Source organism: Phascolarctos cinereus, unplaced genomic scaffold, assembly GCF_003287225.1.
Source record: "Phascolarctos cinereus isolate Bilbo 61053 unplaced genomic scaffold, phaCin_HiC Scaffold_1;HRSCAF=81, whole genome shotgun sequence".
In the NCBI taxonomy this organism is placed as follows: domain Eukaryota; kingdom Metazoa; phylum Chordata; class Mammalia; order Diprotodontia; family Phascolarctidae; genus Phascolarctos; species Phascolarctos cinereus.
The window spans coordinates 215,623,670-215,646,077 of NW_027555514.1; the positions used below are offsets into that span (position 1 = coordinate 215,623,670).

At 53.2% G+C, this 22,408-nt stretch overlaps 1 protein-coding gene across 1 annotated transcript; it reads left to right on the forward strand.

The window, feature by feature from the left end:
• TNS2 (tensin 2) lies at positions 1-22,318 on the forward strand. Its single transcript, XM_020966280.2, is given in 30 exon segments — positions 1-190; positions 7,555-7,663; positions 8,239-8,276; positions 9,314-9,352; positions 9,699-9,737; positions 9,885-9,934; positions 10,827-10,998; positions 11,710-11,760; positions 12,377-12,499; positions 12,602-12,666; positions 13,208-13,291; positions 14,091-14,203; positions 14,297-14,357; positions 14,697-14,772; positions 14,991-15,120; positions 15,319-15,384; positions 15,496-15,612; positions 16,534-17,748; positions 17,970-18,126; positions 18,291-18,856; positions 19,349-19,438; positions 19,675-19,800; positions 19,984-20,076; positions 20,395-20,472; positions 20,647-20,724; positions 20,975-21,075; positions 21,077-21,144; positions 21,260-21,328; positions 21,437-21,466; positions 21,660-22,318. Coding segments are annotated over 30 exon segments (4,212 nt in total). The 5' UTR covers positions 1-121; the 3' UTR covers positions 21,799-22,318.
• The last annotated feature ends 90 nt before the right edge of the window (positions 22,319-22,408 follow it).

Consider the following 22,408-nt stretch of genomic DNA (forward strand, 5'->3'; position numbering starts at 1 on the left):
GGCGGAGGCGGGAGGCGAGCGGAGCTGCGCTTGGAAGCGCTCGGCCGGGGGTGGCTGCTGCGGTGGCGGTGGCTGCGGGTCCCTCCTCTCTCCATCCCTCACTCTCCGCCCCGGCGGCGGGATGGGCTGGGCTGGGGGCTCCCCCTGCTGCTGCCCCCCGCGCTCCCGCCCCTCAGGACGGCCCCCCAAGGTGAGTGGGCGGCGGCTGCGTCACGGCTGATTCCGGGGCCAAGGAGGAAGAGGAGGAGGAGAAGAGGGGAGGAGGGCGGCGCCCTGGGCGAGGCCTGGGAGGCAGGGAGCCCCGCGGAGTAGGGCTGGTGGGGGAGGGGGACCCCGCTTCGGAGCCCGGCTTGGGTCGGGGGGCAGTCCACACCTACCCATTCACACCCAGTTCTACTAGCCTAAGACACGGAAAGTTTGTTCTTCAACGATGTGCAAACGCCGGCCTTAGGAGGCAGGGCTTGCGGGGACTCGGACTCACGTACACAACACTGGCATACGCACACACCCCCTTCCATGCACACAGGTACGCCCACCCACCAGCACACTCACATTCACCCCACCGTCCCGGGACGCGCACCTTCCCACGGCCACGCCGCACCTTTCAATGCATTCAAGGTAGCGGACATATCCAGATAGGCAGCCGCTAAATGCTACCTAGAGGCAAGTATGCCCCAAAGACACACCCAGCGCCACCAAGAGTCCCACAGCAGGAGGAAAGTTACCCTGGGCCCAAGATTTGTAGAGGTTTTGGAGAGTGGAGAGGGCTTCCTTTCCCCCCACCACTTCATGTTTGGGGAAACTGAGGCAGGAAGAAAGTAAAGACTGAAATTATATCCCCAGCTATGCTTCTGGCACAATCCCCCACCACACACACCTTTCAGTTCCCCCAGTCCCTACCCCTGATTTATTCTGCATCCCCAGTTATCTGGCCTCCCTTCTGCTCCTACCCTAGGACTCTTCCCCCCCCCATCCTAATTAAGGCCTGGATCCTTCCTTCTTTCCTTGGCCCTTTCACCCTTTCCCCCTCCCCTCTAGCCAGGCCTGGGCTTCCAGCCTGTGTATCCAACCACAGCTATTTCCAGGAGGGGGGGGTAAGGGGTGGAGGGGGCTTCTCCAAACAAACCGAAGACTTCCTGGCCCAGCATATGAGGGGGCCAAGTCAAGGGAGGGAGGAGGCAGGCAAACACTGGAATGTGCCCAGCAAGGATGGTTAGGACAGGAGGGAGCAGTGGGAGAGCAGAAGTCCAGCTGAGAGCTGAGTTTCATGTGGTCTAGGGGGCTAATATTACAACTTTCTTCCTACCTTAACCCTTAGGTATCCACACCAGATAGGTGAGTTTTCCCACTCTACAATATGGCAGGAAGTTAGACTGCCCTCCCTCCTGCCTCACCTATCTTCTCCTCTGCAGATGCCAATCAGGGGTACCCTGGTGATCTCAAATCACTTCTGTAATGTAGTGCCTCTCTTTTCATGCCCCTCCCAGCCCAGAACACAAGGAGGAAACTGAGGCCTGACCCACAAGTATTTCCTCCCACCATTTCTAACCACCAGCAAAGGTGGTTAAGGTGGAAGAGTTAGTGTTGCCAGACCTACAGAGGCTCAAGGGGAGGGATATTGGAAGGGTTTAGCTGCAGGCTGCCATGAGCCAGTACCAGGGAGATGAGTGTAAGACCCTTTAGGAGGAGGATGGCAGTCCTGAAGGGAGGAGTTAAAGACAAGGGAGCTGGGGGCTACAGATAAGAGTCCAGGGTTTTGTGGGCTGACCCAAGGGAAAAGAAGAGATTCAACTCAGAGGAGATGTGAGGAACTAGAAAGAAAAGAAAAATCACCTGCCACTCGATCTTCTCTGTGCCAGTCTCTCCCTAGGTACTGTATCATGCTAGGGTCCTACTGCCCACATTGGCACAATGTCTGGAATGTCCTGAGACCTGGCCAGACTTAATGGTGGAAGTGGGGGGCCCCAAGATCCACTGCCTGACCCTTTCAAATTTCAGGGCTGAGAAACTAGCCTTCTTGGATGTTTCTGTCCTTAGTCCTAAATTCCCTATTTCTGCACACCATCCTGTTCGGAAGGGGCCTAGTTAGTTGGGCAGATGCTGCCTGAAGCCAAGAAGCATTAGGAGGGTCTGATTCAATTTAGCAGCACCCAGTCCCTCAATTCAGTTAGGAAGTGGAGGAGACAGAAATAGAAAGAAGCAAGATTTTTCTGTAGAGGTTCCCCTAGCCCCGTGAGGTTAGTATCCTAGCAGTCTGCTAGGGCCCAGAAGGGGAGAGCTAGTCAGGAGTGGGTGAGCAAGAAAGAAATGGAGGTCAGGATACTTTTCAGGATACAGGCCAGTTCAAACAGGGAAGCAAGGGGTGGTGGGGCAAGCAAACCCTTTACCCCTCTCTAGACCTTAGGTTTGTCATCTGTAAAACAAGGGAGTTGGAATAGATACTTCAATAATTCCGTTTAATTCAACAAAGATTTACTAAGCATCTACTGAGAGAACACTGTTAACTGCCGGGGGAGACACAGTTTAGATAAGTCAAGGTGTCTGCCTTCTTGGTGTTTACAATTTAGTAAACTAAACAGACCCTAAGGGCTTTTCCAGTCTATAACATTCTATATACAAATTCAGTGCCTCACCCACATAAAGCTTGGGGACAACTATGGTGGAGGGGATGGGGGGAGGATTTTCAGGGGAAAAGGGGGCAGGGACTGAGGAAATCAGAGGTAGGACCGATGGAGTCAAAAAGGAGCACTTGGGCAGACTGCCTGGGCAGAGGCTGACCTTCAGTAAATACCATGCAAACTAGATGCAAATGAGTGAGGGGGTGACACATTCTTTCTGAGTGATTGCTCAGGTCCCGGGTGTTCAAAGGTTTCTGGTTGGGGTTAGGACAATAAAATAGTTAATCCTGCAAATTCAGGTCATGAACCCCTTGTATTCAAGGACTAACTTAGGGTTTCCTCCGTTCCCCCCTTCGCCCCCCACCTCCACCCCATTCCTGAGACAGGAAGCTGGCTGAATTCCCAGGAGGCTGGAGGCCTGTGGTAGGGAGGGGAGAGAAGAGGAGGGTGAGAAGGAGGGGAAGAGACTCCTGTCCTGTTCTCCTGGGCTCTGGAGCTGAGCTGGGTGAATACAGGGGAGCACTTCAGAGGGCAGCCATGAAGGTGACGAGAGGGAGTGGGGTGCGGTTGCTGGGGAGGAATAGGAGAGGGCTGGAGGGCTCAAAGGAGGGGTGGGAAGAGGTTGAAATGGGCTAGAGATGAGGAGCTGTCTCCTTAGGCCACCTATGGGCTCTCCTCTCCTGTCAGGGAGCAGGGAGGAGGGAGGAAGCTGGGCTGCGGCAGGAAAGAAGACCAGGACTTGAGACTCATCAGGATTGAGATATGGTAACAGAATAAGAAATTACACCTGGAAGAACTCTGGGGCCAAAAGGATTATCCCCAGAGGAGGGCTCCTAGGTGATGTGGGATCCCTCAGGCCCCCGCAGCATGACACCCTTGGCAGGACCAGCTCACAGGGTACCTCACTGCCCCAGAGAAGGATTCATGTGTCTAGGGCTTCTGCAATCGTCATACCTCGCATCTACTGCCAGACTACAGTGGACTGGGGAGGAGTGGGAGGCGGGGAGAAGGTGATGAGAAGGGAAGGTGGTTCCCAGGGCCCTCCAGCCTATGGAGGGAGGGGCCAGGAAGTCCCTGGGGGCACAAAATGTTCTGAACCACTAGGCTAACTGGGACACTACGTCCCCACTTCTTCCTTTCACTTAATTCACGAACTCTCTGGGATCTGGATCCTTGTCAGGGAGACCAGGTCCAGGTCTGTCCAGATCCCAGAGATCCATTCTCCTTGACAACGAGGATCTGATGTGGGTGTATACCAGCTATGAGGAATCTGGGATTCCCCGTCCACCTATTCCCCCCCCCCAGGAGATAGATCCCTAGAAATGGCCACCGTCCGGTCAGTTGGAGAGGTTATGATCTGATTGGATCCTTGAACGGACCCAATGGGATAGATCTTGGGAATATAATCTGACTTTGTCCCCACCCCCACTCCCCATCCTCTCTTGCCCTCCCCATTTCCTGAAGCCTAGCTGTGCCCCCTCCCACCCTGCACTCCCCTTCCACCTCCAGGCAGGGGTGGACCTCTAGCATCTGACCCAAGCCAGACCCACCCTTCCCCCCCACACACACTTCTTGTCCCAACCCCCGCCCAAGGGAAGCAGCCGCCTCCATCCTGCGGCTTCCAGGAAGCCCCAGGCCCAGCCATTTCATTGTTCCTGGCTCCCCCGCCCAGCCGGACACTCAGTGTCCACCCAGCATTGCCCCAAATATCCCAGCCTGGGTGGCCTTTGGCCCCTGGGGAAACATGAAGTCCAGCAGCCCAGTGGAGAGGCTGCTCCGAGCCCTGGGGAGAAGGGACAGCGGCCGGGCTGTGTGCAGGGTAGGAGGGGACAGGCACCGGGGGGATCGGGTGGGAGCAGGGGTCTTAAGTGGGACAGAGCCTGGAGGACAAGTTGGGGAGAAGCCACAGAGGCAGAATGAGGGAGCGGGGATTTCTCTGTAGGGCATGGCCCCTGGCAGAGGGGTAGAAATGGGACAAAGCGTGGGATGGGAGAGGGGAAATGGGTACTGAAGCCCTTTGACCTGATCCCTCTCAGGCTCCTCTTCTCCTTTTAATTTCCCCCCTAACCTGGCCACACTCTCTCAGTCTCTCTGTGGGCAAAGCCGGGGGTGGGGGTGGGGGTGCGGGTGCTTGGATTCTGCAGAAATTTGGGGGTGGGAATGACTAACAGATCCCCCAGCTAGGGAGGAAGTAGTGGCACAAGTCCTTGTCTCCTCCTTCCCTCTAGCTGGGGGCAGTCACTTAGCTGGTCCTCCACTTTCTGAGTCCAGGGAAACCATAACCCTGGAGTACTTTGGAACTATTTCCTTCATGCCCCGTGGGTCTGCACTCAGGTTGGGGAACTGGACAGAGATAACCCTTTCCTCCCAATTCCCTCTTAGAGGATTCTGTGGAAGTGGGATTAACTGGAATTAGGATGGAGTTTTCTGGCCCCAGGATGTGGGATGGAAGCCAGGGGTACATTAGGAGTACTCTAGCCGAAGGACATAATCTGTCCTCACTTTTATATACATTTGCATTTTGTGAACAGGCCTAGTTGCCTGGATCTCTCAAAAACCGATAGGTCTGGTTGGGTTGACCCAGAGTGGAAAAATTCCTGCCTGGGTTCCAACCAGTCTCTTAGGGGATTGCAAAAGAGAGGGGTCAGAGGGGAGGATATTTGGGCAGGAGCTGGGGACAGGTTGGGTAATACATAATGAGACTGTGTGTGGTGGGGTAGAGAATCAGAAAACATTGCCTGCCTTCCCCTCAGCCTCTCATCCCAGACCCCAAAAGGGTCAAGGGAGTATTGCCTCTCCAATCCATGATGAGATTATAGGAGAAGCAATTTGTCTCTAATCTTGTAAACCTGGATACGGGAGGATGTCCTGTCTTTGGGAGGGCAGACTAAGGAGGCCATAGGGCTCAAATGACAGGGAAAATTTGAAGCGCCAACGTTTTTCTGAAGCTGAATTGTTGAACAGGAAGTGATCTTTGTCAGTATGGGTGGGCTAGGTTTATGACCTAAACGGAAATTTAGTTGTGGAAAAGGCAGTTCAGGAGAGTAGAAAGAACCAGATATTAAGTTAAAAGACTGGGTTAAAATTCCACCTCTGGTATCTGTGTGACCATGGGCCAGTCACTTCTGAGGTCTCCGTTTCCCCATCTATAAAATGGACTGGATGACCCCTCAGGTCCCTTCCAGCTCTAAATTTGTGAGAAGTTTTTTTTTTTGCTTGTTTGGGGTTTTTTTGTTTGTTTGGGTTTTTTTGGTATCATATCTGAGCAGGCTGAATTTGGGACAAGAGAGTATTTTTTGGTTGTTGGGGTTTTTTGGAAGATGGGGGATGGGGGAGGGTTGAAGTTGTCATTGGTTAAAACACAAGTGTCAACGACCCTAAATCCACACGGAGAGTAGAGGAATATGGACCCACCAAAAAAGCAAAGTAAGTGACCCCTCAGAAACGTAGAATGTTGGAGCTAGGAAAAGTCTTAGGGACTATTCGACCCAACCCCTTCATTTTACAAATGAGGAGACCGAGGCTCTGAGATGGAGTGTGACTTGGCCCAGGTCACAGGACAAATTTCTGAGTTTTTGTCACGAGGGAGGAGAGTTCTGGAATCAGAGTATAGTCTGTCAGACGAAGAGGCATCCACCCACCCTGAGAGGCTCCAGGCTGCTTCCTACTTAATAATAATAACAACTAACATCTATATGGCATCTACTGTGTGCCAGGATTTTACAAAGTATAAAGTCTGCTGTGCAAAGGATTTTACAGATGTTCTCTCACTTGACCCTCACAACCCCCCAAGGTAGGAGTTATTGTCACCCCCATTTTACAGATGAGGAAACTGAGGCAAACAGAAATTAAATGACTTGCCCAGGGTCACACAGCTGGGCAGTGTTTACACTTCTGGTGTTCCTGGATCTCTGTCCACTACCCCACCTCGATCTTTCCTTCCTTCTGTCTTCTCACTGCAATCACACCTTACAGCTGGCACCTCCACCCGGTCAATGAGCAAATATGTGGCCCTGGCTGTGGCAAGCAGTTGGTGGCAGCCAAGAGAGAGGGGGGAGAGAGCAGGGAGAAGGGTAGTGTTGTTACAAGGGGGCATACCAGCTGCTCTGATGGGGGATGAAAGGGAGGGGAGAGAAGTGCCCGATTTAGGCCACCCCTCTTCTGAATACCAGATGAGATTCCAATGTCCCAAACTGGTAGGTTCAGGGACATGACGGGAGGGCCTATCTGCTGCATTCAGGTGACTTTCCCAGGAACTGGTGAGGGAGGAAAAGAAGGGAAGAGACAGTGGGGCCTCCCTGGGCGAAGGAAATGGAGACAGGGTCAGTGAACGGAGGGGGCCTTCCTCAACCCCTTAGAGCAAAGAGGGAGGCACTTAGAGCAAAGAGGGATGGCTTGCAGGCCCTGGATTAGATTTAGGCGACCCAGCTCTCAGGCCCCTCCCTGGGCTTGGTGCCCATGTTCCAGCCTGGCAAGGTAGGCAGGGACCATGAGGGCACTGTACCATCGATGACCATGTGATGTACACAAGTGTTATCCTGGGAGGAGCCCAGGTCGTCAGACCCAGGTTATGAGAGGAAGCAGATTCCAAGCACATTCCACCTCCCCCAAGAGGAGGGAGGGGTGAGACCAGAAACTCCCCAGGGCCAGGACTCCTCCCCAGAATTAACGGCTTTGAAGGGGGTCTCTATATCTTCCAGGCAGGGGAGGCAGGGCTAGAGGTTTGGAGAGTGAGGGTATAGGGGGGGAAAAGGAGAAAAATGTGTATTGCAGGCCTTTATAATTTCCGGTTGACAAACCCAAGCCAGATAGAGTGATAACGGGAGGGGGAGGGGCTCAAGACTGATGACTGGGGAAGGACAGGGCCGAAGCATGAAGACGCTGGGGACAGTATCTGATCCAGATTGTAATGAATTGTCCATTCCTGTGTCCTTAGCCTGGGAAGGCTGAGCCACACAGTTTTAGGGAGAAGGTTTTCCGGAAGAAGCCACCAGCCTGTACTGCCTGTAAGGTGACAATTGATGGAACCGGGCTGGTATGCCGAGGTGAGAGCCCTTGACATCCTCCCACACTCGAGAGACTCCCCTGACTCCTAGACATTCCCCACTCCCATCTAACCTGGGCATTCCCCGTCCAGGCAGCTCCCTCCCCATATTCCCAGCCTGTTCCTCTTGCAGGACAACCTGACAACCTCTCCCTCCCAGCTGCCCCCTTAGAAAGAGCCCCACTCCTTTAAAACTGGCCCATCTCCAACACCAAAATTCATTAATGTCCCCTCATAAGCCAGACAACACTTAGCACTAACAGCGCCTTCGTCCCTGCCCCCTCAGCCCCTGGCACTCCATTCCCAGCTTCATCCTCCCTTCTGAAATCTCCCCAACCCCAGTCTGTGGTCCTCAAGTTCCTCCTTGCCACTCTCCACTTACAACACCTACCATCCCCTTTTCCCTTTCTCATCCCTGTCAACATCCCTGATTGAGGAAATCCATGTTTCCTTCCCTATGTTCCCAGATCCTACTGGATCCCTAGGTTTTCCCTTCCAAGGTCAGGGAGAAAGGCTGTAGCCTAAGGCCATCCAAAAGTGTTTTTTTTATTCCCTCCTTCTCTTATTCCCCCTCAGTTTGCAAAGCGGCAGCACATCAGAAATGTGAGGCCAAGGTAAGTCCCCTGACCCTCAGCCTGGCTCCAGGAGGGTCCCAGAGAGATAACCTAGGGCTTAGCTGACCCTCCTGGCCCCCAGGCCCAGGAGGAGCCTGACACCCCCCCCCCCCACTCTTCCCTCCTACCACCATCCCCACAACCCTTCAGATATCCTGTATCGTTAGCCCTACAGACACACTGGTCACGGGGGAGGATGTTGTGCTTATCCCTTTAAGAGCCGCTGGGCTCCACCTCCAGGGGGGTGTCACGAGCTGGGTGGAGGGGGGAATTGGGAGTTTGTCTTGGTGATGTGCCCAGGCTGCAGCTGGACTGAGGACGAGGACGGGAGTCGAAGGAAGGGGGGAGGGGGTGGTGAGCCCCAGCAGGGAGGAAGGGGAGCTAAGTGTGGGGCTCCAGGTGTCAGGCTTAGCTTTCTCCTGTACTTCTGAAAGAGGGCTCTGGGCACCCGGAATGGCCCCTAGAGCTTGGAGCAGTGCTGGTCATCAGGACCTCCGGATTCTACCACTCCCTACCAGCCCTGCCCACCCCCACCCTCCAGCCTCCTGGAAAGTGTTTAAGATGAAAGAAGGAAGGGAGGGCACAGAGAGCCATTCACCACCATCTAGCAGTGTCACCTCTTTGGGGATCGAGGGTGTAGAGTGCTGGGGGTGGAGAAGGGGGAGGGAATCAGCCTGGGGGGAAGCTCTGTGCCCAGGGGCGGGTTCTCCCCCATGAAAGACACCAGTGTCCCTACTCGGCCACTGCCCGCCTGCGCTGTACTATATATAGCTTCTCGTCCCTAGGCTGGGATGAATGGGGGTCTGTGTGGGGAGGGGGCTGGGAGCCAAGAGCAACAAGCAAGGGGCCTAGGGGGTGGGGGGCTGAGAGGCCAGAGGGGAGACTGCAACAGCTCCGTTCTATAGCGTCAGTCCTCCGCTGGTGCCCACAACCCCCTCAGCCATCTCACCTTGGACCAGGGGTACCCTCTACCACCACCCTTCCAGGGAGTGGGCATTGGGGGCATAGATACCCCTTTCACCAGGGCCTCCTTCCAGGTGACCACAGCGTGCCAGGCCCTGCCTCCTGTGGAGCTGGTGAGTATGTTCAGAGAACCCTGAGTAGTCTCTTGTCTAACAGCTCCAGATATGGTGGGTGGGTTGGCTCTTCTGGGATACCCTAGGAAATTGGTTGTGGGCACCATTCAGGGAGCAGTTGGCATCTTGGTGCCCATCTTCATCCTCTTTCTCATCCTCCTGGTATAGACACTTCCTCAACTGTCAGCAGCCCCTTTCTACCCTCTACCCTTGGGAAGTGACTTGCCCACTCAGGCTGAGCAATCTATGGGACTTACTAAAAAGTTTGTTGGACGTTCCCCAGATACCGTCTATGTCTCCACTCTGCTCCCACCACTAATTCATCCAATGCTCTTTTCCTTCATAGAGGAGAAACACTGCACCAGTCAGACGCATCGAGCACCTGGTAAGGTAGCAGTCAAGGAGGAATGGGGGAGGGGGTTAGCTAGGGGAAATGATGACCTTCAAGTGAACGAGGTGGGGGGGGATGCTAAGGAGGTGGGAGAGGAGGGAAGGGCTGGGGAGTCCCAGACAAGGTTTCTCTCCTCCCCAGGGATCCACCAAGTCTTTGAATCATTCCAAGCAGCGGAGCACCTTGCCCAGGTATGAGGGCAGGGTGGAGGGTGGCGGTGGCCTTAACCCCTCCCCCCTTTAGTCTCCAGCTGTAACCAGACAATACCCGCTTCCCCATCTGTAGGTGAGGAGTTCCCATCCCTTAGTCATCTGTGTCCCGGCCCTGCACAATGTCCCCATATGATGTAGTAGAAAGGATGTAAGAGTATTAGGCGCTTAATAAATATTGATTGATTGGTTGAGCTGGATTCAAATGCCAGCTTACTAGGACTTACAGCCTGTGTAACCTTGGATAATTCATTTACCTGGGCTAGAGATTTCTTCTCTGTAAACTAAAAATGTTGGGGCAGCTAGGCAGCACAGTAGATAGAGAACCAGCCCTGGAGTCAGGAGGACCCGAGTTCAAATCTGGCATCAGACACATAACACTTACTAGTTGTGTGACTGTGGGCAAGTCACTTAACCCCATTGCCTAGCCAAAAAAAAAAAAACAAATAAAGATGTTGGAGTAAATGACCTCTTTCTAGCTCCAAATCCTATGATATCATTGGTATCATACCTTCTCCTTCCCATCTCCCCACTCTTCCTCTACTATGATATCTGCCATGCCCAGGTTAGGTGATTCTTTAGCACCTATGCCCGTACATAACCTTACCTGGCAACATAAACTCCTCCATAATTTGAGTGTTGGAAATGACTTTAAAGCTCCCAGGGAGAGTAGATTCTCTCTATAATATCCCTGACCAGCCCCTTCAATTTGGATACTTCTAGTGACAGAGAGCTCACTACATTCCAATTAGAGGAAAAATTCTTCCTAGAACTGCTTCCTACTAATAGTAGAAAGTTCTTTTAGGTTGACCCCAAGTCTTTTTCCCTGTGACTTTCATTCCTCCATCCCTGTTTGCTTCTATATAACTACTAGGAGTTTTAGCCTGGACCCACTCATGGAGCGCCGCTGGGACCTGGATCTGACCTATGTGACTGAGAGAATCCTGGCGGCCGCCTTCCCAGGGAGGTTCGATGAACAGAGACACCGAGGCCACCTTCGGGAACTGGCACACGTGCTACAGTCCAAGCACCGGGACAACTACTTGGTGAGAGACAGGGCCAAGACCTGGGAGAGTGGCTTGGAGGAGGGGCCTGGCGTGGTGGGGTACTAGGTCACAAAGCTAACAGCCATTGGGCTGCCTCATGGCATAACCTCAAAGCTTACTTTGTAGTTAGAAAATCTGGGTTCTAGCCCTATGTCTGCTATAAAATGTGAGGTCTTTGAGAATAGGTTTTCGAGGCTTTGAGGTGGTGTGGAGTCAGGAAGACCTGAGTTCAAATGCAGCCTCAGACACATCCTAAGCTGTCAAGCCTAGGGAAGTCACATTTACATCTGTTTGCCTCAGTTTCCTCAAATGTAAAATGAGGTTAATAACAGCATCTAATACTTTCCAGGGTTGTTGTGAGAATCAAATGAGATAATATTTGTAATAGTGTAATTTATAATACAGTAATAGCAGTGTGTGGCATATAGAAAGTACTATAAATATAAATCCTTATTCCCTTCAGTTTCATTTTTTTGTGTGTATTTGTATTCTCAGCACTTAGCACAGTGGCCGCACATAGTAGATGCTTAGTAGATACTTTGCTTGATTGATAAATACTGGCTGTATAACCCTGGCAAGTCACTTAGCCTCCAAGCAACTCTCTTTGAAGACTGGAAGTTGCAGAACAGAGGTGCATTTGGTGGGTCTTGGGAGTTCCCTATACCAGTAAAATCACAAACCGTCCCCTACCCCTGCCCCTGTCTTCTGCAGCTCTTCAACCTGTCAGAGAAACGGCATGACCTGAACCGCCTGAACCCCAAGGTAGGGGAGGGCTGCCCAGACTCTCCAAACAGGTATCTCTGCCTTAGGCTGGAGGAAACCTGGCCAATCTGCCCCCTTCCCTGTAAAGTGGAATGGCTGCGCTGCTCTTGAAAAGCCTCCCCCAGCCTGCCTCCTTGAGAGCAGGATGGCTATGATGTGCCAGAGAGAACAGGTTCAGAGAGGGTGGGGAAGGAGACATGCCAGGGCTCTGTGCTCCAGAAAACAGGGAGTGCTGAATTTTAGAATTCAGAGGAAAGGCCTGGGTTCAAATACCACCTCTGCCATTTACTGTCTATATAACTTTGGGACTTCTCTGGGACCTCAGTTTCCTCATCTGTAAAATGGGGAGTTTGGACTAGGTGACTTTGAGGTCCTCTTTGAAGCTCCTTTCAGCTCTAAATCTGTGATTCTGTGGGATCTGAGCCTGGCACAGACCAGCATAGAAGATCCCAGGATCTTCCCTCTCCCACCTTCAAGTAGTTCACAGCTACCCACCCCTGGCCCCAGGGCCCTAGTCATCCTACCTTGCCTTCTTTCAGGTTTTTGCCTTTCTTTGTATCCCCAGCCCTTAGCACAGTTCTTAATAAATTGCCTGTGGACTGATTGACCCCTCCAGGTCCAGGACTTCGGCTGGCCTGACTTACACGCACCCCCCCTGGACAAGCTCTGCTCCATTTGCAAGGCTATGGAAAACTGGCTTAGCTCCAGCCCCCAGCATGTGGTGGTTCTCTACTGCAAGGTACGCCCAGCATGTGGGGTGAGGGGTAGAGGAGATGAGGTCTGCGAGGACCAAGACTTCCAGCCGAAGTACCAGCCCCGTCTCTGTGTCTCTCTGCCTCAGGGAAACAAGGCCAAGCTGGGTGTCATTGTGGCAGCCTACATGCATTACAGCAAGATCTCGGCCAGGTGTGCCTCTATCCCTCCCTCCTTCCCACCAGCTAGGGACGGGGAAGCTTGGAACAGACAGCCTCATCCTCCACCCTCTTCAGGATGTGACCCATTGACATCTCACTCCCCCTCAGGCAGCAGAGTAGAATGGGACCCCCTGGGTCAGTACTAGCTTTGTGACCTTGGACAAGTCACTTAACTTCACCTGTAAAGTGGAGATAAAGGCAATCACTTGAAAATGATATAGGCATATATATATATATATATATGTATATGTAATATGTAGTTATATGTATATAATATTGTATAATATATATGTATATATGGGTAATATATTTATATGTATGTATTATATATAGTATATGTTATTATATTATATATACTCTATATAAAGCTGTATAGCTTTAGGCTATACAGAAGTAGACCATCATTATGGTTGCCTCCCCCCACCCCCACCCCCATCCTGCAAGGTTTCCTCTAGAGGGTCACTGGGGAGTGGGTTGGGAAAAAAAAAGGCTCTATACCTTCATAACTCCCCTGACACTCCCTCCCCTCCCAGTGAAGACCAGGCTTTGGCCACTCTCACCATGCGAAAGTTCTGTGAAGACAAAGTGGCCTCTGAGTTCCAGCCCTCCCAGAGAAGGTGAGCAGAGGACCCCCAGGAAGGGAGTGGTGGACAAGGGTGAGCGTGGGGTGGCCAGGTACAGTGGGGCCTGCCTGCTAAGGAATAAGGTGAGAACCAAGGGGCTCTAAGTGAAGCAGGACTCAGTGAAAGGAAAAGAGCTCTTTGGGATGCCCTGTCCCAGAGTGGAAGATGGAGAAGTTTCCTGGGGCTGAGAGGTAGAGGGCAGAACTGCCTGGAAGGGGACAGAGAGAGGAGATGATCCAGGATAGGCATTCTTCTTGACATGGGGTCACTGCATAGACTCCTAAGGAATCTGTGGATGAATTTCAGAGAGTCCACTTGGATGGGGAAAAAAAATACATTTTTATTTCACTAACCTTTAACTGAAATTAGCATTTCCTTCAATTAGGAATTAAAACAACAATCCATGATTCAGGGAAGGGGTCCATAGGCCTTAACAGATTGCCAAAGGCGTTTGTGATAGAAAAAAAAATAAAAGATCAGGAACTTAAGCCTGATACAGAATATGTAGAAAGGTATAGAATATAGTTCCCTTCTCTGAACTAGCCATCTCTACCATGAATCCCTCCCTCTCTTGACTCTGGTTGGAAATGTTCATTCCTTTCTCAGTCCTCATGTGACTTTTTCTCCCCCTGCCTCTTGTGCACTTGTCCAGCCTCATGATTTGTGTGCCTAAACACCCTTCCCTACTAGTCTATAAGCACTTTGTGGGCAGGGACAGTGTCTGTTCATCCCTCTCATTGCCTGGCCCAGTGCCTTACACCCAGTTCATGGTGCATTGAATAAACCCACACAGGTACATCAGCTACTTCAGCGGTCTCCTGTCTGGCTCCATCAGAATGAATAGCAGCCCCCTATTTCTCCACCATGTGCTCATGCCAGTCCTGCCTGCCTTTGAGCCAGGAACAGGTGAGTCCCCTGACGGTGTGGGTTCAGGAAGGGGCGGAGCCTTTCTTGGCCTCTTCCTCCTCCTCCTCCTCACCTTCCTCTTCTCTACATCAGGCTATCAACCATTCCTCAAGATCTATCAGTCCATGCAACTCGTCTATACGTCTGGAGTCTAGTGAGTTGTTACCAACACCTATTCCTCCCCATCTGCCATTCCCCAAGCTCAGCCCCTACCCTCCTTAGAGGCCTTGGTCCCCAGCTGAGATATCTTATTCCCCACACTATCCTGATTCTTCCAAATTCCTCCTTAACCCGGAAGGTCTGTTTCTAACTGCTCCCTCCTCCCCAGATGTTTCCACTCCCTAGTTCACCTGGCATCTGGGTCCCCACAGTCTGAGCCTTTGGTCCCTGTGTCTGCTCCCTTATTCCTGACTCATTAGACGTAAAGCAGATAAGCTTCCTCTCCAGTCAGCCTTCTATCTCATCCCTGCCTTTCCTCTCATTTTCCCTGAAGTCACATCTCAAACCCAGGGCCCCAGCAGCTTTGCATCAGCCTGGAGCCCGCACTTCTCCTCAAAGGTGATGTCCTGGTAAGAACAGCAAAGCCTGGGGGAAGAAAGGGGAGACCTTGGGAGGCATAGAGAAGAGAGTCATATTCTGATGTTCTGTGGGTCCAGGTGGTGAAGGTGGGACTTTGAGGTGGGGAAGGGGGGGTTCCCAGAAGAGGTTCCCTGGTGTTGAGCTATGGTGATAACCTGACATGGTGGCTGGGTGCCTAAGGGCCCTTTCCCCTCTTTCCGCCAAACAGGTGACATGTTATCATAAGGGGGGCCGGGAGTCAGAGCGGACCCTTGTGTTCCGGGTTCAGTTCCACACATGTACCATTCATGGACCCCACCTTACCTTCTCCAAGGACCAGCTGGATGAGGCCTGGACTGGTGAGTGTGTGTGTGGGGTGGGGACAGAAGGGGAAGGGACATGGAGTGGGGAGGGGGCTGGCATACCTGGGAAAGGGATAGTGTCCATGTTGAGAGCAGGGGGAGGGACTCACACAAAGGCAAGGGAAGTGGCTGAGGATCTCATGGGTGATCCCCAGGGCCCTTCTGCTCAGGCTTCTTGTCTTCCTTCTTCCCCAGATGAGAGATTCCCCTTCCAAGCCTCAGTGGAATTTGTCTTCTCCTCTGGCCCTGAGAAAATAAAAGGTAAGACCCAAACCATGTTCTGTTGTCTGTGTTCCCCCACTTCCCATTTCCCTCTTCCCTGGGTCTCCTGCCTACCCTTTGAACCTGGTACTCACTGTTCCTCCATCTTAGGTCGGGAACCTCCACGAAATGATGCATCTGTTTCTGTTGACTACAACACCACAGACTCAGCTGTTCGCTGGGATTCCTATGAGAACTTTAACCAGCACCATGAGGACAGTGGGGATGGTATGAATGGCAGGAGGAGAGTGGGGAGGGTGTGAGGTGCAGGAGGAGAGTGGGGAGGGTGTGAGGGGCAGGAGGACAGTGGGGAGGGTGAGAGGGGCAGGAGGAGAGTGGGGAGGGTGTGAGGGGCAGGAGGACAGTGGGGAGGGTGAGAGGGGCAGGAGGAGAGTGGGGAGGGTGTGAGGGGCAGGAGGAGAGAGGGGAGGGTGTGAGGGGCAGGAGGAGAGTGGGGAGGGTGTGAGGGGTAGGAGGAGAGTGGGGAGGGTGTGAGGGGCAGGAGGAGAGTGGGGAGGGTGTGAGGGGCAGGAGGAGAGTGGGGAGGGTGTGAGGGGTAGGAGGAGAGTGGGGAGGGTGTGAGGGTCATTCCACTAACTCTCTGGCCCTCCTGACCGCCTTTCCTGTGCTGTCATTCTCTTCGCTTGATCTTTTTGATCTCTCCTAGCTCTTCCTTCCCATACTGACAGCTCCTCTTTATTTTTGTGCTTTTAAAAAAAATCCTGAACTTTAAAAATGCCAAATAAAATGATACATTTCCATATACATAGTAGAAAGGAAAAAGAGAATTATACACAAACCTGGATATCTCTGTAATGTACAGCTTACTTTTCTTTTTAAAGCATATAATAAACTCAACCTGTAGTTTTCAAAGCTGTCCTACTTGTCTGTGCTTCTTTCTGGCCTCGTTTCTTTTTCTCATTTCTTAAAGAGATGCTTCTGTAACCTTTCCTTCCTTCCTTCCTTCCTTCCCTCCTTCTCTATCCCCTCTTAACTCTCATGACACCACCCCTCATTGGAAAAACAAACAAAATCTGTGTAACAAAAAGTTAATTCCCACTTTGCCTGTATCCCCAAAATATCTCATTCTGCATTTTGTGAGTGCCCCCCTTTTGCTCCAGCTCTGCCCAGTTCTTTTTCCCCCTGCAGGTTCCCCACCCCATACGCGGGGACCTCTGGATGGCAGCCCTTATGCCCAGGTACGGCGGGCCCCCCGGCCTTCCCCGCCAAGGCCCTCCCCAGAACACCCCCCACCTCCACTCCTCTCTGTCAGCAGTGACTCAGGCCATTCTTCCACCTTGACTGCAGAGCCCCCAGCTGACTCCCCCACTCGACCTCCTCCTACTCCTGCAGAGCGTCAGGAGCTGGAGCGACTTCTGGGAGGCTGTGGAATAGGTGGGGTGGGCCAGGGAGTGGGCCGGGAGACTGCCATTTTGGATGAAGAGGACCAGCTGCTCCCTGGGAGTGGTGCCCCGCTTGGAGTCTACCAGAGCCAGAGGCCCGTCCTGAGCCGACACTGTTCCTGTCGCCATGGCTATAGAGAGCCCTGTGGGGCTCCCAATGGAGGTGGCTACTACAGGCCAGAGGGGACCTTGGAAAGAAGGCGGCTGGCCTATGGGGGTTATGAGGCCCTCCCTCAGGGCTATGGGGAGGTCCCCCTGGAGAAAAGACAGCTCTGCCGATCCCTATCTGAGGGACCATATCCTTACCCACCAAAGCTGGGCAAACAGGCCAATGGGGAATTTAGCTACCGTCTTCCTGGCTACCGAGATGTAGTGATCTTGGAGGATGGGGGTCTGCCCACTTTGTGCCCATGCCCAGCCTGTGAAGAGAAACTGGCACTGCCCACAGCTGCCCTCTATGGCCTACGACTGGAGAGGGAGGCAGGTGAGGGGTGGACGGGAGAGCCAGGGAAGCCCTTACTACACCCTCTACGGACCAGGCACCCAGTACCACTGCTAATGCCTACTTATGGACACCACCATGCTACAGTGCCTGACTACAATTGTCTGAAGCAGCCTAAGGCCGGAGAGGATGGTCACGAGGGGTACCCCTATGCTCTCTGCCCTGAAGGAAGGTACGGGCACCCAGGGTACCCTACCCTGGTGGCATACAGCAGTGGGGGAGCGATGCCCGGGTACTGCCCCGCGTATGGGCGGTCAGCCCGGGGTTATGTGTCACCCAGTGAGAGCAGAGGGTATCCCAGCCCTGGAGTCCACTCTCCCTGTCCTGGCTCCATCTTGCCAGGAAACCCCTCCTACCCACCATCCAGCAAGCTGAGTTACGAGATACCTCCTGAGGAGGGAGGGGATGGGTACCCATTGCCGGGGCACCTGGCTCAGACAGGCAGCTTGGCACCTACAGGTGAGTAGCATCCTGATTGGAAGTGGGGAAGGTATGCTAGCGGGCAAAGAGGAGGGTCCCGGGAGAGACTTGGGAAGACCATGGGGGGGCCTGTGATAAATGGGATGGAGAAGGGTCAATAAGAAGCCTGGGAAGCTAAACATGGATCTCATCCCCAGTGGAAGGTGAAGTTTTTTTGTCCCAATCTTTACTTTGTTTCACTTGTATCCTCCTTTCTACAGATTCACCAGAACCAGGCTTATGGCAGGAGGGCCCCAGTGGGCATATTCCCATTCCCCGGCCAACCCTAAATGCGCAGGGTATAGAGAGTGCCCCATCGGATCTGTCTGGCTCCCCCACTCCTCTTCATACCAGCAGCCCAGTCCAGGGCAAGGAAAGGTACCGAGGTGGTGGGAGGATGCTGGCCTTGAGAAGTACTGGGAAGGGCCAGGCCAATAGGTTAGCATTTTCTGAGCTCCACCTCTCATATAGGTTCTAGGAAAAGGTGATGAGACACTTAGGTTGACCACATTGATTTTGCCCCTCCTTCCGTTTCTTCACAGCCCTCAGAATCGAGAAAGTCGATCCCCTAGTCTGGTACCTGCCTTGAGACTGAATCCAGAAGTAGCTCTCTCTGCTCCCCAGGGGAGCATTGAAAAGACTCCAGATCTGCCTTCAACGAGCGGGACTGATCCCCCGCCCTCTGGCCCTTTCCATTCGGCCTCTCCTTCCAGCTCCCCCAGGGACTGGCCTCAGGAGAGGAGCCCGGGCGTGTACTCTGGCAGTGCCAATCCCCGGGCCCCAGTGCCTACCACGCTGCCTGGCCTCCATCATGCCACCTGGCAGGGTCCTCGTGGTCCCTCGGACAGTCCGGATGGATCGCCCCTCACACCTGTGCCTGCCCCCGAGCCCCCACAAAGCTCACCCACACCTGCCTTTCCTCTGGCCGCCTCCTATGATTCCAGTGGTGCTGCCCAGCCCCCGTCACCTGAGAAACGGCACCCCCCAGCAGCTGGGCAGCAGGAGGGCCGAGTGTGGGGTGGGGAGCGCACATCTCCGCCAGGCAGAGGGAACAGTCATCGCGTCACCTTTGCTCCCCTGCTTCCGGATGATGCCCCCGGTTCTGCAGGTATCCACCGAGGACCGGGGATAGGAATGGGAGGAACCTGGAACATGAACTCAAGAGGAGGGATTGTTTTGCCTAGTACAATGCTTGGCATGCAGTAGGCACTTAATGTTTGTTGGTTAATTGGACCTTGGAAGATAATTTTGACTTGCCCAAGGTCACACAGCTGGGAAGTATGTGAGGCCAGGTTTGAACTCTTCTTTTTTTTTTTTTTGCTAGTTTTTGTTGTTTTGTTTTGTTTTGGGTTTTTTGGTGAGGCAATTGGGATTAAGTGACTTGTCCAGGGTCACACAGCTAGTGTCTTTGTTAAGTGTCTGAGGTTGGATTTGAACTCAGGTCCTCTTGACTCCAAGGCCAGAGCTCTATCCACTGTACCACCTAGTTGCCTCTAACAAACCCTTTCTCTCTCGGGATGGTTGTAGAGGTGGCTAGAGTTAGGGGGTAGGTTTCAAGTGGGAGATAGGTACCAGAGCCACTGTCCCACTGTGCTCCTAGAGCCCCCTTCCCAAGAGAGCCAGAGCAATGTCAAGTTTGTACAGGACACATCCAAGTTCTGGTATAAACCACACCTGTCAAGAGACCAAGGTAAGAAGACAGTCTCTTTCTCAAGATCCTTGTACCCAGGGTCTTTGCCTCAATGCTCCTCCAAACCCAACCCCACACCATCCCCCTTGCCCTTCTCTCTCCATCCCTTGCCACTCTTTCTAATTGTTCTTGGGTCAGGGGGAAGATTGGGGAGCTCACTCCACAATGAGGATTTTTGTGGGGGAGGAGAAGGTAGGCAGGAGGCTCAATTGTTCATTATTCTTCCTACCTCCCAGCCATCTCCCTGCTGAAGGACAAGGAGCCTGGTGCATTTCTGATACGAGACAGTCATTCCTTCCAAGGGGCATATGGGCTGGCACTCAAAGTGGCTACACCTCCACCCAGCGCCCAGGCCTGGAAAGGTGAGCTGGGGATTTGAGGAACACAAAAAAAGCATGCCATATGGTGGATACACCAAGGGCAAGAGAGCTGAAAAGGGCCAAGGAGAGGAGAAAACTACCTTTTTCTATAAGGGAAACCGAAAGGACAAGAAGCAGGGAACTGTTGAATAGAAAGCCAACCCCTTCCTGCCTTCACTTTCTTAGGTGACCCCTTGGAACAGCTGGTCCGTCATTTCCTCATCGAGACAGGACCCAAAGGGGTGAAAATCAAGGGATGCCCCAGTGAACCCCACTTTGGTGAGAAGCCTAGGGAGATGGGGTTTTTTCCTCTTTTGGTGAGGCAATTGGGGTTGAGTCACACAGAGTCACACAGCTAGTGAGTCTTATGTTTCTGAGGCTGGATTTGAACTCAGGTCCTCCTGACTCCTGGGCCAGTGCTCTATCCACTGCACCACCTAGCTGCTCCTGGGGAGATGGTTTTGAGATCACTGGGAAAGTGGGGGGGGGGGCAGGAATTGGTTTAGGGATGGTACAGTGGGAAATGTTGGGGGAATATGGCAGGTGAGGAGGGGAAGAGGAGAAACCAGTATCCTAATCACCTTCTCCAATCTATAGGCAGCCTGTCGGCTCTGGTCTCCCAACATTCTATTGCCCCCATCTCCCTTCCCTGCTGCCTCCGAATCCCCAGTAAAGGTGGGTATCATGCACTCCCCTCACCTCGCTCCCAATGAGCCTTCCAGCCACTAGCAAGCCTAAACCAACCTGGCTTGAAATATCTTGACTCCTAAGAGGCCATGATTCTGGGGAGAGCCTCCCCCCGTCTCCTTTGACTACATTCTTTACTCCCTGCCCCTCCCTCCATCCCAGATCCCCTGGACAAGACCCCTGAGGTTTCAGTGCACACCAACATGAGCACAGCATCAGACCTCCTGCGGCAGGGAGCAGGTACAGAACTTCCCCTTTCCCCAGACTTTGCAGGGCACTGGAGGAGGGGAGGGGGGAAGTAGAGAAAACAAGTCCCACTGATACTGACTCCATCCTGGAGGCTTCTTGTCCCTGGGGCCACTGAGGGTGGTGCCTGAAGACGCAAGGAAGCAGCCTGCTCCTGTAGGAAGAGGCTGAGGTTGGCTTGAGGGCCTCTAGCAGTCTGCTGATCTCAGCTGTCTCCCCTCACTCACCCTGACGCCACCACCAGCCTGCAGTGTATTGTATCTGACCTCCGTGGAGACAGAGTCCCTGACCGGCCCCCAGGCTGTGGCCCGGGCCAGTTCCGCTGCTCTGAGCTGCAGCCCCAACCCCAACTCCAGTCACCGTCCACTTCAAGGTCTCAGCCCAAGGCATCACCCTGACGGATAACCAACGGAAGTAAGTTTTTATGAGCCCAAACTCCTGATTTATTTCACCCTGACCCCCAAAGCCTGATTCATTATGGCCTCAAGGCCCCTCTTGAGTCTGATGTCATCCCCAATTCCATTTCTAGGCTCTTCTTCAGGCGACATTACCCAGTGAACAGCATCACCTTCTGTAGCATAGACCCACAGGACAGAAGGTAAAGTCCCTCGACCCCATGGCCAATGCTTGTACCCCCAATCCCTCATAACTTCCCCAAACACAGAATTACCTCTGGGCCCTTATACGAGTTACTCTTCCACTACAGATGGACCAACACTGATGGAACCACCACTAAGTAAGTCCACTCCTCCCCTGGGAACCCCTTTCCCCCACCCAGGGCCCAGGCACTCCCAGTGTTGCTCCCTACCCAGCCAGGTATCCACCCCCATCAGCTGGGAACCCTCCAGAGACGGCTTCACCCTAAAGCCTAATGTGTTTCCAGGATTCTTTTCTTCTCTACCCTCACCCTCTGCCCACTGATTCCCTAGGATCTTTGGTTTTGTGGCCAGGAAGCCGGGCAGCCCCTGGGAAAACGTATGTCATCTCTTTTCGGAGCTTGATCCCGACCAGCCAGCTGTTGCCATTGTCACTTTCATCACCAAAGTTCTGCTGGGTCAGAGAAAGTGAAGAGGGGGTGAAGGCGACCACACCCATATTAACTGTGCCCTTCCTCTCCCAGCCCCCCCCACTGACCTTTCCCCTCACATGGATTAAGGAAAAAGCAGCCCTTGCCCCCAAGCACAAGCAAGGGGCTTCCTGTGACACTCCCCACTCCCTACCCCCACCGCCACCCCCAGCCTGCCACACAGACCAGATGAGCATAGGAGATGGCAACTGTAGGTGAGCAGAGGGGAAGGGGATAGCTCGGGTGCAGCAGGGGTGGTGTCAGAAGGTAGGCCACAGAGGGGTCCGGGATGGCCCTGCCCGAGAGGACCCAGGTCTGGGAGGGGCTGCAGCACTGCCAGCTCCCCCCCAGCTGCAGGCCAGAGCGGAGTCAAAGGGAGAGAGGGAAGGGGGGAGGACTGTGCCCCTCCTCCTGCTTCCTCCCACTAAACAGAGAGAGAGAGAGAGCAGGATGGGATTATATGAAGAAAAAAAAAAGAAAAAGAGTCTATTTTTGTCTAATAAAGAATTTCTATGAGCTTTAGTCAGAGTTGGTGGTGTCCTGGAGGTGTAGGAGGCCCTAGTGTGAATGATCACTTGCTTCTGTGTGTCTCCTTCACCTTCACTCTCCCTG